The sequence below is a fragment of the Tamandua tetradactyla genome, chromosome 16 (assembly GCF_023851605.1).
Source record: "Tamandua tetradactyla isolate mTamTet1 chromosome 16, mTamTet1.pri, whole genome shotgun sequence".
Taxonomy (NCBI): Eukaryota; Metazoa; Chordata; class Mammalia; order Pilosa; family Myrmecophagidae; genus Tamandua; species Tamandua tetradactyla.
In genome coordinates, this window is record NC_135342.1 from 22,270,667 (window position 1) to 22,284,887 (window position 14,221).

The window sequence follows — 14,221 nt, forward strand, 5'->3', positions numbered from 1 at the left end:
GAAATGATCATGATGATGAATACGCAACTATGTGATGGTATTGTGTTACTGATTATATATGTAGAACAGAATGATCATATGTTAAGAATGTTGTGTTTCTTTCTTATAATTTTTTATTAATTTAAAAATTAATTAAAAATTAAATTAAAAAAAAAACTTTGGAATTGGGGTGGGTTAGTTCTGGACCGACCCAAGGCACTTCATTAGTAAGCATCAGGGGCTGTCTTTAGTGATCAGAAGACTCCAAAGTTGAAAAACCAGATAACATGGCTACACGTGAAGGTCAGTCACAAGGTTTTTATAATCACAAAGACACAAAGATAAAGGCTGTACAATCAATATCAGAGATCAAGGGAGCTGGATTACAGTGCAGGGATTTCAGGAATTTCCCTCTGCCTACTCCAATGTACCAGAAAGTAAAAAGGAATATCTGTATAATGATTCAATAATTATAACCATCCCTTAAATCCTAACTTCTCAGTTTCAACACTGGTCCCTGGTTAATCTTCCCAATGGGGAATGAGTGGTTTTTTTAAAATGAAGCTTAAGTTTTTCCAGCTTTCTAGGCTTGTGATAGAGAACAATGTCTGGGGAGCAGTTTAGACAGTTATATATTCACTTATCTATAAAATTCATGTAACGGAAAGAAGAGTCGGCAACCCCATTAACTTGTGGACTTCCTGGGCCAATGTGTACTCATAGCCTGTACTGAAAAACCATGCACTGGTTTTGCAATGTTCAGGGTGAAAAGAACTTAAAATGGTTATAAGGGATGGCTGCGGTTTGAGATTTCATTGTTTACACCACAATTTAGATTTGAATCCGTGTACACTGGCAGCCCACAGAGAGAATGGGGGCAAGAGAGACTTGGGCTTTGTGGGAGAAATGAAAACTCGGTCAGAGAAGCGAGAGACCAAGTGGAAAAGGCCCTGTCGTTGGAGCAGCTGCGGGATTGTGTTCTGCAAGGCAAAGCTGGGTCAAATGACCCAGAACTCACCTAATGAAGTTAGAGGAAAGGCTAAAGAGAGAAAACGCAAAGCCGGTCGTTGGGTTCCATTTGGTCTACAGAATGCCTGGATTCATGTATCTTGCTGATTTCTGTTTCGTGGAGGGCACTGAAATAAATGATCAAGGCCACACATTAAACTGTAGATGAGTGTAGCCCTTAGAGATTATCAAAAGGAAAACTAATAAGTGAATTCCCACCAAAAGCTTGTCCTTTGTCTCTTCCCTTTCCTTTTTCAAATTTAGATTGATTGTGCTCCTTCACCTGAGAGTTAAAATTCGGGCTGGGCTCGACTCCGGGAATCAACTATATATTTTACCTAAACGTTCCGGGGTTGGGGTGGGGAACCTATTCCATGGTCCATTACTTCTTTGACCTTGATGTTTCTTGATTATTCCTTGATAATACAAATTTGGGGCTCTCTGGAGGAATAAATGTATAATCACTTTCTTCCCCTTGAAATACATACGGTATAATAAAGAACAAGAACAAGAGTGAGAGAGAGAATGACAGAAAGAAAAGAATTTGGATATCAGAGTAGGAAGCAAACAAACAAATTAAAACACTATAAAAAATTTTTTTAATTAAAAAAATGCATTAAGACAGTGTATGCAATCTAATTAGTAAAGGGTTGATTGTCCCACTCCCTCTCCTTTTAGCAATTCAACTTGACCTGTTCTTCACCCTAGGAAAAATGAAGGCACCTCACAATGGATTGTCTCAACCTTGATGTTGTGGTCCCACCATTAAAGCCCCTTACCCAATTCCCAATATTATTCAAATTGCTGAATCCCTCCCATTAGCAAGTGGTGGACGTTTTGTTGTTATAAGGTTGGTCAACAAGAGATGGAAATAGCCTAAATGTCCATCAACAGACAAGCTGTGGTATATACATATGATGGAATATTAAGCAGCTGTAAGACAGAATAAAGTTATGAAGTATGTAACAACATGGATGGACCTAAAGGACATTATGCTGAGTGCTGAGTGAGATTAGCCAGAAACAAAAGGACACATACTGTATGGTCTTACTGATGTGAACTGATATTAGTGAATGATCTTGAAAAACTTCAGTTGGTAATTTTGAGACTATAAGGAGCTAGAAATAGGTAGGTATTGGGTAATTGGAGCTGAAGGGATAGAAATTGTGCAACAGAACTGATTGTAAAAATTCAGAAATGGACAGCACAATACTACCTAACTGTAATACAATTATGTTAAAACACTGAAAGAAGCTGAATGTGAGAATGATAGAGCGAGGAGGGCTGGGGGCACAAATGAAATCGGAAAGAAAGACATCACCTTTTTAGTTTGTGGTGTATCGAAGTGGCTGGAGGGAACTGCCTGAAAATGTAGAGCTGTGTTCCAGTAGCCATGTTTCTTGAAGATGATTGTATAATGATATAGCTTTCACAATGTGACTGTGTGATTGTGAAAACCTCATGTCTGATGCTCCTTTTATCTACTTTATCAACAGACAAGTAAAACATATAGATTAAACATAAATAAATAATAAGGGGAAAAATGCTAAAATAAATAAATTTAGTAGATTGAAATGCTAGTGATTAATGAAAGGGAGGGGTAAGGGGTATGATATGTATGAATTTTTTTTGTTTTCTTTTTATTTCTTTTTCTGAATAGATGCAAATGTTCTAAGAAATGATCATGATGATGAATATGCAACTATGTGATGATACTGTGAGTGACTGATTATATATTTAGAATGGAATGATCATATGGTAAGAATGTTTGTGTTTGTATGTTGGTATGTTTAATAAATAAAATAAATTTAAAAAGTAAATAACGTGGGCCATGATGTTCCATTTCAACAGCCTCTCAGCCACAGTTTTGCCTTCACCTCTGAAAGGACACACAATACACCTTTACTGGGTCACCCCTGGGGCAGCCCAGCAGCTTTGCCATCACACGCCCCTGCCGTCTTTACAGGCAAGACCTCACCTGCATCCACTTTTCTCCAGTGTGTTAGTTTGCAAGCTGCCAGAATGCGATGTACCAGAATGGGAATGGCTTTTAAAAAGGGGAATTTAATAAGTTACAACTTTACATTTCTAAGTCTATAAAATTATCCAAAGTAAGGTATCCAGGAAAAGATACCTTAATTCAAGAAAGGCTGATGGGTGGGAAGTCACGTGGCTGGCACTGGCTGGCCCCTGTCTCCTGGGCTCCAAGCTTTCAGCCTCTGTTCCTATGGGGGTTCCTCACTTTGCTTCTCTGAGGCTGGTTTTCATTTCTTGGCTTCCCTTGACTCTCTCTGGGTTCTGGCTCGTTCAGTTTCTCATGGCAATGTCTGCTGGGCTCCAGGCATCTCCAAACATCCATGCCTGTATTCTCTGCCTGTCAGCTCTGCTCTGAAGTTTCTGTCAGCTCTGTCGTTTCTATCCTTTTCTATCTCTCTCCAAAATGTTTCCTCTTTTAAAGGATTCCAGTAAACTAATCAAGACCCACCTGGAATGGCTGGAGTCACATCTCCATCTAATCAAAAGGTCACCCCACAGTTGGATGTGCCACATCTCCAAGGAGATAATTTAAAGTTTCCAACCTACAGTATTGAATCAGGATTTAAAGAAATGGCTCTGCTCCCACAAGATTGGATCACGATTAAAACATGGCTTTTCTGGGGTACATAATACTTTCAAACCAGCACATCCCAGAACAGAGGTAAGACGTATCGATAACGCCCTCCTCTGAGGAGATCCATTTGACCCACTCCTTAGGGACACACGAACACAAAGAACTTCAAAGAAGCGATGGGCTGTGGACCACACATAATGCAAGCCACGGCCACCTTGCCTAAATTCAATTATTTAAAGAACCGAGGGTCGTTCCATCCCTGACAGTGCCCGTGAACAGTGAGTGAGCCTCCCAGCAGCCACAACAGCTTTTAGTACTTTTTGGGTTCTGGAAATAACATGTTCCTCATTTACAAATTTTACCTAATCTCACTGATGCTGTTATATGCAATAGTCCCAACTCGAATGGGGTCCACTCTGACAAAAGACTCTTCAGCTGTCCAAATTGCAATATAACAGGCAATCCCATTGGTGCACTCAGAGATTCGTTCATTTTAGCATCCTTCTCCCATGTCTTGTGGAATCTCTGAGCCAATCATGGTGGCTATAAATCACCCACAGGCTTCTGATGCATGAAACTGCCCTCCTTGGCCAGCTCTATACAATCTTAGGGCAGTAATTGCTGCCACGCATGGGCTTCTCCTGCAAATGGAGGCTCTCAGAGACCCTGAGTCCATTATCTCTATACCCAACTGCTCATTAGGCCTCGGGACATGAAAGCAGCACCCCACAAGCTTGGCATGGCTGCTGAGGCATCCTAAATACAGGATGGAGTCAAACATGGGCACTTATCCAGTTACAGAAGGGGGTGTCTCCCCTGCCCTCAGCCCTTTGCCACATGCCATGGTGCTGTAAAAGGATTCTCCTCTCACAGACCACTTGGCCACCTGGGGAGGCCTTTGGGATCAACTGAGTGAACAGCCCTGGAGTTTACACATTGTGCAAGGAGCATCACCACCATCGCTAGTGATGGAGTCCAGTGGAAAGTTTCTGCTTTCCGCCCCTCAGCCAGGGTGCCCTGGTAGAGAACGGGATCCAAGGCTCAGCGCGACTGGCCACACTTCAAGCAACCAAGTTTGCACTGGGTGAACCGGCCAACAGTTGGCCTCTCTTGCACATTTTTACCAACTCTTGGGCCATGCCTTAAGCTGTTCACCTTCTGGTAAAGAACTCTGGGATTCTCTTGTCTCACAGAAACCCAAAATAAAATTGAATGTAACAGCTGTCTTTACAAACACTAAGGCCAAAATACAAGGCATCACCAGAATATCTTTATCCCCTTTGGAATTGCAGACTCGACTGAGATTGATGGAGGCATACAAGCTACACAGTACTAAGGTCCTGGGAAAAGCATTCAATACCAACCACTCTCATCTCCCTGGCAGGTCCCGAGCCGAGTGTCCAGCCCACACTCCCTCCCCAGCCCACACCACCTCAATCCTCCAATGCAAGCACTCCCCTGGGCCCCTGCTGTCTGTCTGGGCAAATCCAAAGAGTATTGGAGAGCCAGGCATTGTGGCAGTAAAAGGAGCCTCTTGCATTTGTCTCAGATGATTGAGGGTCACTTACACTCAAATAGGAGCACGACTGCCCCCTAGTGGCTCCTTCCTGCTAAAAGGACAAAAAGGGGCCAAGAGAGTTGAGAGACTGGAATTCCCTTTGTGCAAGGGCATGTTCAGATGGAGTGGAACTGAGCAAGGCAAGAGGAGGGGACTGGGGAGGGAGGGTGGTCGGGGCAGATGGGAAACATCAGGGACCGGAGCTGCTCCCGGAGGAGCTGAAACTGGGCTTCCAGCAGGTTTCCCCATCTCCTTCCAATGACACTGGACCCGTCTTGTGTCATGTGGGATGTTCAGCACCGTCCGGGCCTCTACCTCCCAGATGCTAGCAGCACTCTCCCAACCTGCAGTCATGACGCCCCCTGGGCAATATTGCAAAAGAGGATGTAGAAACTGAGAAGAAGAAAAGACCCGTAACCGCACCGCGTGGCATTAAAATGAGGATTTTGATGTGTGGCACTCTGCTAAAGGTTTAATTGATTCTTATGCTAAAACTTTGTAGTAATCCCATTAACAGGTACTCTTATTGCGTTTTTCAGTTGAGGAATCTGTGATTCAGGGAAATTAAGAATCCTTGCACGGTCACACAGTAATTGCCAGACCTAAGATATGAAATAAGTATACGTGATTCAGAGCCTCAGTGCTTAACTACTTTGCCTTTCTTTACTGAAATTCAGCCATCTGTTACTTTTATCCATTTTGCACACCTTTGGTAGAGATTCCACCAAGAGAAGACGTAGGAGGGAGTGAGGGTCACTCACCGTGCACAGTCAGCCTGAGGGAGTCACTTGCAGAGGAGTCAAACCCGTTGGAGATCTCACACTGATAATTCCCGTCATCCTCTTTCTTGACAGGGTCTATTCTGAGGGTGCTGTTTTCCAGGGACAGCTCCATCCTCTCCGTGAGCTGCATGCTCTGTCCATTGAAGAGCCACCGTGTGGACACTCCAGAATAGTTTGTCAGGCAGGTCAGCACCACGGAGTCCTTATGTTCTGTGACTGTGGTATTGCTGGCTTGGATGGTGGGCTTTGTCACAGTCTCTGTGAAAAAGAGAAGACAGGACTAGCTGGGAGGGAATGGGCCTGGGGCCTTTGTCCTGTTCAGAGGCCTCATCTGGCTTCCAGGTCCGCAGTGAGCTCTGTAAGGAGAACAATGGACAGCTCGGACCCTGCGGACTGCCTTGTGTCTCGGTCCAGGTGATCTCTGGAGGTGAGGGCTGCCCCTCCCAACACTAGCAAAGAGATGCAGCCCCCCAGACGTTCATAGACATCGCTAGAGGATCAGCACCTGTACCACCTGTACCTCTTTTCAGCCACCGGGCCACCAACCTCATTGTTAGGTGGAATTTCCCTCCCAAAGATGTTTGCGTGGTCCTTTCCCAGGGTCTTCTGGGACTTATAAGGAGCAGGGCCCTGCTGTCACCTGTGTTCTGTGCATGTTGGGGAAGGCATCTTGCCAGCTCTGCCCATCTCTGGAGCCAGGGGAGCTTTACACACACAGGGAGGGTGCTTCCTCTTCCGACATAATTCATTAGGGAATGAGGAAGACCCAGCTCACTACCTTAGGGCCTGCAGAGGCTCCACCTATGGGTTTCTCGATCTGAAGAGGACATTTTTGGCTGTGGATTGGATATCACGGTGAGGGAAACCTCTAGAGAGAAGGGGTTTCTAGGTCAACGAAAGGCTACTCTATAAACTGTATCATTTGGGCACTTGCCCTTCCTTCCATGAGGGCTGTCTTGAGTGCATCCACCTACATGCCCAGTGTATCACGCTCCGTGTTCTCCTTTTGTAGACCACGTGTGGAGAGTGTCCGCAGCATTACACAGCTGTGACTTCAGAGCCACCGCAGGATTCACACGAGTCTTCCCCAGAGCTCACTCCTTCCCATTTCCCCGAAGCCCGATCTGAAGGAGGCTCGGGCAGCGACTGTTGGCACGAGTTAGCAGACTCCAAGACAAAGCCACCTGTGTCCTTCTCTAGCCTCCTGGTGTGACTACAGATGATGTCAGGGTCAGGGCACCGGGGAACTGGGGGCAGAGCAGCGAGGCACAGCCGTGTCCTGCTGATCAACTCAGCAAGCTCGTTCATCCCCTCACTTGGGGAACAAGCACATGAGCTTGTTTTCAAAACCTTGCATGCTCCTGTGGCCAAGAGCTGTCAGAAGGGGACATGTTAGTGACAGAAGGAAGCAACCTGACCTTGCGGATGCTTATTCCTTCTCTGCTGGGAAGACCCTGTTACAGCATAGGGGTCTCTGGGTTGAGAGAACCCCCTTCCCACATTTCAGATGGAAACAAGATCTGCCCTAAGAAACGAAAGAAGCCAGGGCAGGGGAAATTTGGAATTTCCTCTGTTGGACCCAGACTGGGAAAGAACTTCTTCAGGATCCTTCTGGAGAAACAGACAGACTCTTCCCAGAGCTCAGTGCTGCTGGTCCAGGGGGCCACTTACCAGAGACTGTGATAATCTTGACCACGGTCCTATTGAGGTGAGTGAAATTGTTATAGACAAGGCAGGTGTAGGGTCCACTGTCATTCACAGACACATTGTAGATCAAGAGCTCTGGTGTGGACTGCTGGGGCCTCCCGATGACAGACCAAGAATACTGAGCAGGTGGGTGAGAGGCCGTGAGGCAGGAGAGGTTGAGGTTTGCTCCTGGACGGTAATGGGAGTGAGGGGGGACAATAGTAGGGGTGTCCGGGCCATCTGCAGCAAAGAGAATAAATCCACATTGTGAGTCATCAGATGTCGGGGAAACTCTTGGCTGGTGTGAGGGCCTCAGCATCCCTCTGACCTATGTCCCATACCACCCTAATTTTTACAAAGTCCACACGTCATAAGCCCGCCTGTGCTCACTAAGTCTGACTCAATAGCGTTGACCTGGTCCTCCCACCATAGGCTGTTGACCCCAAGGGTCTCAAGACAAGAGCAGACCCTTCCCCCCCCATCTTGACTGCAAGGCTGGGCCTGTCCAGATGTGCCTGGGAAGGAGTCATGGCAGCCTGGGTGTCCAGGGGTTGAGGTGAGGGTCTGTGCAATGGCAGCAGGGACGTGGGCAGCAGTCTGTGCCACGTAGGAACAGAAGTTACTCACAGAAAACATTCAGGGTGAGTGGGTCACTACGATGGGCACTCACAGGGTTCTGAGTCCCACACTCATAAGGTCCCAGGTCATTTCTGGTGACATTGTGTATCATGAGGGTCCTGTTGTCCAGGGACAGCTCCAGCCTGGCACTGACTGGGAGGCTCTGATTGTTTATCAACCACCAGTAGAACGTGTTCTGAGTCTCAGGTTCACATGTCAATGCTACAGAGTCCTGGTCCTCCACGGGGTCAGAGTTGTTGCTCGAGATGAAGGGTTTGGGTAACTTCCCTGTGCAGACAACAGAGAGAAGGTTAGGACCCTTTGGTACACGGGATCCTTCCAAAGGCATCATTCAATCAGCGTTGGCATCTCTGTTCTCTCAGCCAGCACTGAGTTTCTAAAAGATCAGGCAGGTCTCTGTATGACTAGACAAATGCTTGACAACTTGGGTGCTCAGAAAATGTAAGGCCCACCTGCTTTATGTCCAGGAGAGTGCACAGACTCTGCCAGTGCTCATTAAGGAGCAGTGTTTGGTCAGGAAAGATACAGGGTGAGAGTCAGGGCTGCCAGGCACCTCTCCTGGGCTCTGCAGTGACCATCTGACCCACATCTGCCTCCTTCCCTGAACATGTACCTGCTGAGGTCCCTCCCTGCTACAACCTACCTGCCCTGCCTGGTGGGTGTTTGGGAAGCCTCACTCTTCAAGGGTGGCTGGAAGTTTGGGATCTCTCATTGTCTTAAAGCTCAAGCACACTGGGCAGCCTGGGTGGGAAACTGGGTGCTGGGAGCAGAAATAACCCACAGGAAACCCGGATCAAGCTCAGTGTGCAGTTCAAGGGTCAAGCTGAGGAACAGCAAGGGGGCAGTTCTTCCGAGTTGTTCACTGGTGACTGACAAGAGGCTGTGATCCCACATAGGGCAGAGCAGAGTCCAAAGAACGATCCAGAAAAGAGCAAGAGGAACAGGCAGGAACTGGCTGGCTTTGACAGCAGATTCCTATCCTCAGCCCTGGCCTTTAAAGTCCCTCTCCCCCTGTTGAAGTCCAGTCAGAACCATGTTTATCTTTCCTGAAATCATGTGGATGTTTTCGGAGGCAGAAGGAGTGACTGGTGGAAAGTGAGTGGGGCATAAACTTACTGAGATCTGGCTCTCAAAGACCATTTGTGTTGCTCAGATCTGCGTTATAAATTTGGGGAAAATTAAATTTCTCCCCAAATTTGTAACACATTTTAGACAATGAGAGGTCCCAAACTGCCCATATCCCAGACTCCCTTGAAGAGTGGTATTATTATTATTCCATATATGATATGCCCCAAAGATCTACGGCCAACTGCTGGAAGGAATATTTCTCTAGAGACCACTATGAGATCTTAGGCCAAGCTCTGCATCGAGCAAGGATCCTATTATGACCAAAGGAAAGATGTTAAAGTCTATTGAGCAGTGACCCCTGGGGAGAGACAGAATTAATCAGAGGGCAATTATGAGCATCTCTGTTATATAAAAGGAAGAAAGATGCCAAATGAATTGGAACGATATGTGGCATGTTAGTAATTCAGCAAACATGTGCATGTCCCAATTCCTATGGAGAGTCAGGAAATGGGGAGAAGACCTGCAGAGGCTTAAGGAATGCTTCCTTTTACTTCTCCTGACCTCAGGAATGACATGAATTGGTCCAATCTGAGCCGCATCTGCCTGAGACGCCAGTGGCTCAGGCTTCTCCCCTCTGAGAGGACCTACCTCATGACAGTGGTGTTCTGTGTGAAATGGGCAGGGAGACATCAGATCATGCCTGGTCCTCCCTGTTCCTCACTGGGGAAGGGTCTCAGGACCACCACGGAGGGCTGTGAGTCTCACTCCGGGTCAGGGACGTGAGTCACAAGGAAAATGGATCAGGTGGGCCTCTGCTTTGGGAATGGCAGTCCTCGTCCCTCTCCCTCTGAGACTCTGGTGAATCAATGTAGAAAGCAGATAGATGAGTCACCTGTCCATGTCACACAGCCTGTTCCTCTTGCTGGCATCACAAGAGAAAGGGCCCTGGACGGGGACATGGTAGGTGCTCCTTCTCCTGGTGACGTGAGCCAAATGGCTCATGATAAGGTCCCCAGGGATGGTGGGCCTGGCCACAGGTGGTAGTGGGAAGAGAATGGGATGGTCAGCCATCAACAGGGGAACCTGGGAAGGCATAACTGGAGGAGGCAGCTGTGCAGAGCAGGGGCAGGCCCAGCTGAAATTAAGAGGGAGGAAGATGAGGACAGGCAAGGAACCATGAGAGCCATAATCGGCCATGGCAATGATCAGCATGGGTTGCAAGTGAGTTCAAAGACCCCAAGGACCAAGAACCCCATGCGGCCCCAGAAACTTGACCAGCACCACCCTGAACGCCCTACCTGGCCGAGCACCCCAGGTCATCCTGGACTCGGCTTGGTTTGGAGGAGCTGCCCAAATAAATGGTAACTGTTATAATTTGCCTCCACAATGGGCTCTCTGGCCTGATCCCTTCTGGATAATTGGTTGCCAGGAGCATCTTCTCTCCTCTGTTCTTCCCCTTGTGGACACGGACCTTCCTTGGCCTCTCCTAAATTCCTCAGGGCAGCCCACTAACAGCCTGGGGACACTACCCATCTGTGCTCTTTCCACTGCATGTGAGAAGGACTCAGCTCTGCAGGGACCCTGATGTCACCTGGTGTCCAGCTCCAGGTGGCCATGGGACCGGGGCAGCTGGGAAATCATTGATCCCAGTCAGCCCTGCCCATAGGCCAAATTCTAACCTGGCCACAGGTTCCCCAGGGTCAGCTGGAATCAGGAGTCCTGCACAGGGGATTTCCCAAGGCTGAGCTCCTCTGTGGAGATTCCAGCAACCCCTCAGGCTGGGGCGCTACTAGTTCTGCAGGGTCTCTCAAGTCCAGGTTCATGGAAAGTGGCTGAGACCAAGCTCCCTCTGCTGAATGACTTCCCAGCAGGTGCACCCTTTTCTCGCTGCCGAGGTTTGCAGAGTCTGGATTCAGGGAGGGAATTCTTATCACACGAAGTTTATCTCTCGTGTGTGTATCTTGCACTGAATACTCAAATCCCAAAGCAGGGAATGGAATTCAGAGTGGGTGTGGCCCCAGCAAAGCACCTGTGTCTGAAAAATTAGAATTAACACCACCTCACTACACCCAGAGAGGTCACAAAAGCGTCACTTACCGTACACTCGTAACTGCCCATGGGCTAGGTCAAAATTAAGATTTTTCTTTATGGCTTGTAAGGTGTAGACTCCTGAGTTCTGTTGGACAACATTTCGGAGCAGCAGGGATCCATTGGGGTATACTGTCTCTCGACCACTATAGGCAGGCCCTAAGGTTGTTTCTTGACTGTCTATCACATATGCTACAATTTGATTGTTGTTGCCCACATTTTCCCCTTTGAACCAGCTATAGCCTTGAAGATTCTCTGACTGATTGTGGACAAGCAGAACCACGTCGTCGCCTTCAGCAGCACTGACCGGCACCGATTCAATAGTGAGTTCTGCTGTGAGGGGTTGGCTCCAGACGATCAAAAGTGAGACTTGGGGGAGAAGAGAGAAAATCAGTCAATCCCTGGACCTGTCCTGGGATGGAGAGATGGTCCCTGGAGACTGAGCAGGTCTCTTCATCCCTCAAACACCTGGTCACAACCCATGGTTGTCCTGGGAGGGACTTTCTCGGCCACCTCCCCTCCAACCCTCTGTCTTCCCTCCTCTGACCCGTCCCTGCCCAGTCTCCTCCATGGTGCCATCACCAACGGACATCTCATTGTCCATAAAATTGCTTGTCTTTCTTCATCCCTGGTAGAGTGTGAGCTCCATGAAGGCAGGGGGTTGTTATGTCCCTTGTTGTCTCCCCAAAGCCTAAAACACACTGTAATGTGAGTGAACGAGGTAATCCAAGTTCCCGGGGCCCTCCACGTCCCAGTGTTTACTTGGCAATAGATATAACTTCCTAATTCCTGAATAAGGACAATGTTATTTTCTTCTGGAGTGTCACTCTGACACAATTCATTATTATTGCTATTAGTCTTCAAAATGTATGGCTCAGTGATGACTAATTTGGAAAAAAGTACAGCAATTGATGTTTTCTTATCAATTGCATGCATGAAATTTTGCTGTTGCTGAGAGTCCCCTGCTCAGACTTAGTCCTCCCAGGAGACCCAGCCAGTTTCTGTGCTCCTGTCCCCCTCCCCACCGCCCCCAGCCAGGAAAGTGCGCCTCCTCTCACCTGTGAGCAGGAGCCTGGGCCAGGGTGCGTGTCCTCTGCGGGGCAGGCCTGAGGGGGGCTCCATGGGGCTCTACTCCCTACTCTGTCTCCCTCTGCGAAGAAGACGTCCAGCTCCAGACACATTCACGGACGTGGCTGCTCCTGCCCTGCGGGCTCCGGGCCCTTCCTCCTCTGGCCCCAGCTGTCCCCCTTCTACCCCCGCCCTCCGCCCCGGGGCGGGATGGCTTTGCGCGGTCACGTGGGCCGGGGCGAGGTCTCTGCTCTGACAACCGTCCCTCCCCTCCGCTTCCAGCCCTGCCTCCATGTCTTCCCTTCTTTCCAATTTCTGCGCACTTTTCCCTTCCCCAGGAACTACCAGAGACTCTACCGCCTTCAGCCAGGATTCTCCCCTCAGACGCGCACCCCCCCACACCCCCGCTGGCCCTCGGGACCCTGCGCCTCTCCCGCCCACCTCGGGGCGCCCAGTCAGCCCCCCCCCCACACCGCGCAGGCCCCTCCTTCCCCCGTCAGGAGCCCGGGGCTCTATCAGGAACTGTCCTCACGGGGTCCCCACCCCGCTGCGCATTACATTCTCCTGTGGGATTTATCACAAGGAGCAAAATGCCCAGGGGATACCTCAGAAATGCAGCTTCAGCAGCTGTACAGGGACCGTGGGGGCCAAGACAGGCTGAGGAACAGTGGTCTGGGGGCTCCTCACCCACCTGTGTGCATCTGATGATCTGAAGATCCTCCCAAAATGCATATCCTGCCCCCAGGTGTGGGGCTCACCTGAGCGTCTGCATCTAACAGGCTCCAACAGGGAGGAGGTCAAACTGGCCTGTGGACCCAGGTCCAAGCACCCCCGCCCACACGTCCTCTGACCCTCTGCTCTTTGTGGACTTGACTCTGTGAGCCCTAGGGGATTATTTCCCTGCATGACACAGAAACCCAGCTGGCACCTGGAATCTTTCAGTGTCTTCAAATGAGCTGGGAAGGTTGGAGAAGGGTAGATTGAGGGATGAGGGTCAGAGGGTTCCCCCTTCCATCTCTGGGTCACAGCCTGGCCTCTGCTAGGAACTGGGTGTCTCCGTGGGACTTGCAGGTCCTGGGGACCTTAGGGGAGGTTTCTGCTTGTCCTGGAGGAGGGGACAGCAGTGGGGAGAGGCCAGGGGGCTGCGGGCTCCATGTCCTCAGGGAAGGTGACGGTGCTTCCCCACTCTGTGCCTTATTGGCTCAGCCGTGGCTCGGAGCCTGTCCCTGTCCTCTCTATCCTTTGCCCAGCGACTCTCCGGCTGCTTTTCCCCATGGATGAGGCCCAGCAGGGAGGGGGCTGCCCTGGGCCCTGGCACCCAGGGCTCTCAGCGGCCCCAGGCAGGAGCAGGCAGGACAGAGCAGGCTCCTAGGAGCCTCCCAGAGCATCTGTGGGTGCACAGGGAGGACACCAGGCTCCATCTCACCTCCTCACCCAAAGCCACGTTCATGCCTCAGAGGAATCATCCCTTATATTGTCTGCGTGTTGTTGGCGCCCCCAGGAGGTCATAAGGAGACCTGCAGTGACATCCTGCATGGCCCCAGGGATGCTGAACAGGCCCCAAATGGTGTGACCCCCTCCCGACCCCCGAACATTGATGGGCTCCAACCTCCAGGCTGCAGGGTCAGCCCAGGGTCATGCTCAGTGTGGGTGCCCAGCGGCCCCGACTCCATCCAAGTGCATGATGAGCCTGGGAGAGGTCATATGTCATCAGAGGTCCTTGGTCCAGCATCG

General features: G+C 49.5%; 1 protein-coding gene across 2 annotated transcripts in view; it reads right to left on the minus strand.

Moving 5' to 3' along the window:
• Positions 1-12,689, minus strand: part of LOC143659107 (cell adhesion molecule CEACAM1-like) — a 36,129-nt gene extending 23,440 nt beyond the window's left edge. Inside the window, exons 1-6 of one of the 2 annotated variants that reach the window (XM_077131737.1) lie at positions 12,478-12,689; positions 11,429-11,788; positions 8,252-8,530; positions 7,610-7,864; positions 5,918-6,196; positions 1,053-1,115 (exon numbers count right to left, since the gene is read on the minus strand). In XM_077131737.1, coding sequence (XP_076987852.1) covers positions 1,063-1,115; positions 5,918-6,196; positions 7,610-7,864; positions 8,252-8,530; positions 11,429-11,788; positions 12,478-12,541 — 1,290 coding nt within the window. In that variant the 5' untranslated portion in view covers positions 12,542-12,689 and the 3' untranslated portion in view covers positions 1,053-1,062. Of the gene's footprint in view, positions 1-1,052; positions 1,116-5,917; positions 6,197-7,609; positions 7,865-8,251; positions 8,531-11,428; positions 11,789-12,477 lie in introns of those variants that run through there. The other variant, XM_077131738.1, reaches the window with a different exon arrangement.
• Positions 12,690-14,221: the final 1,532 nt, after the last annotated feature.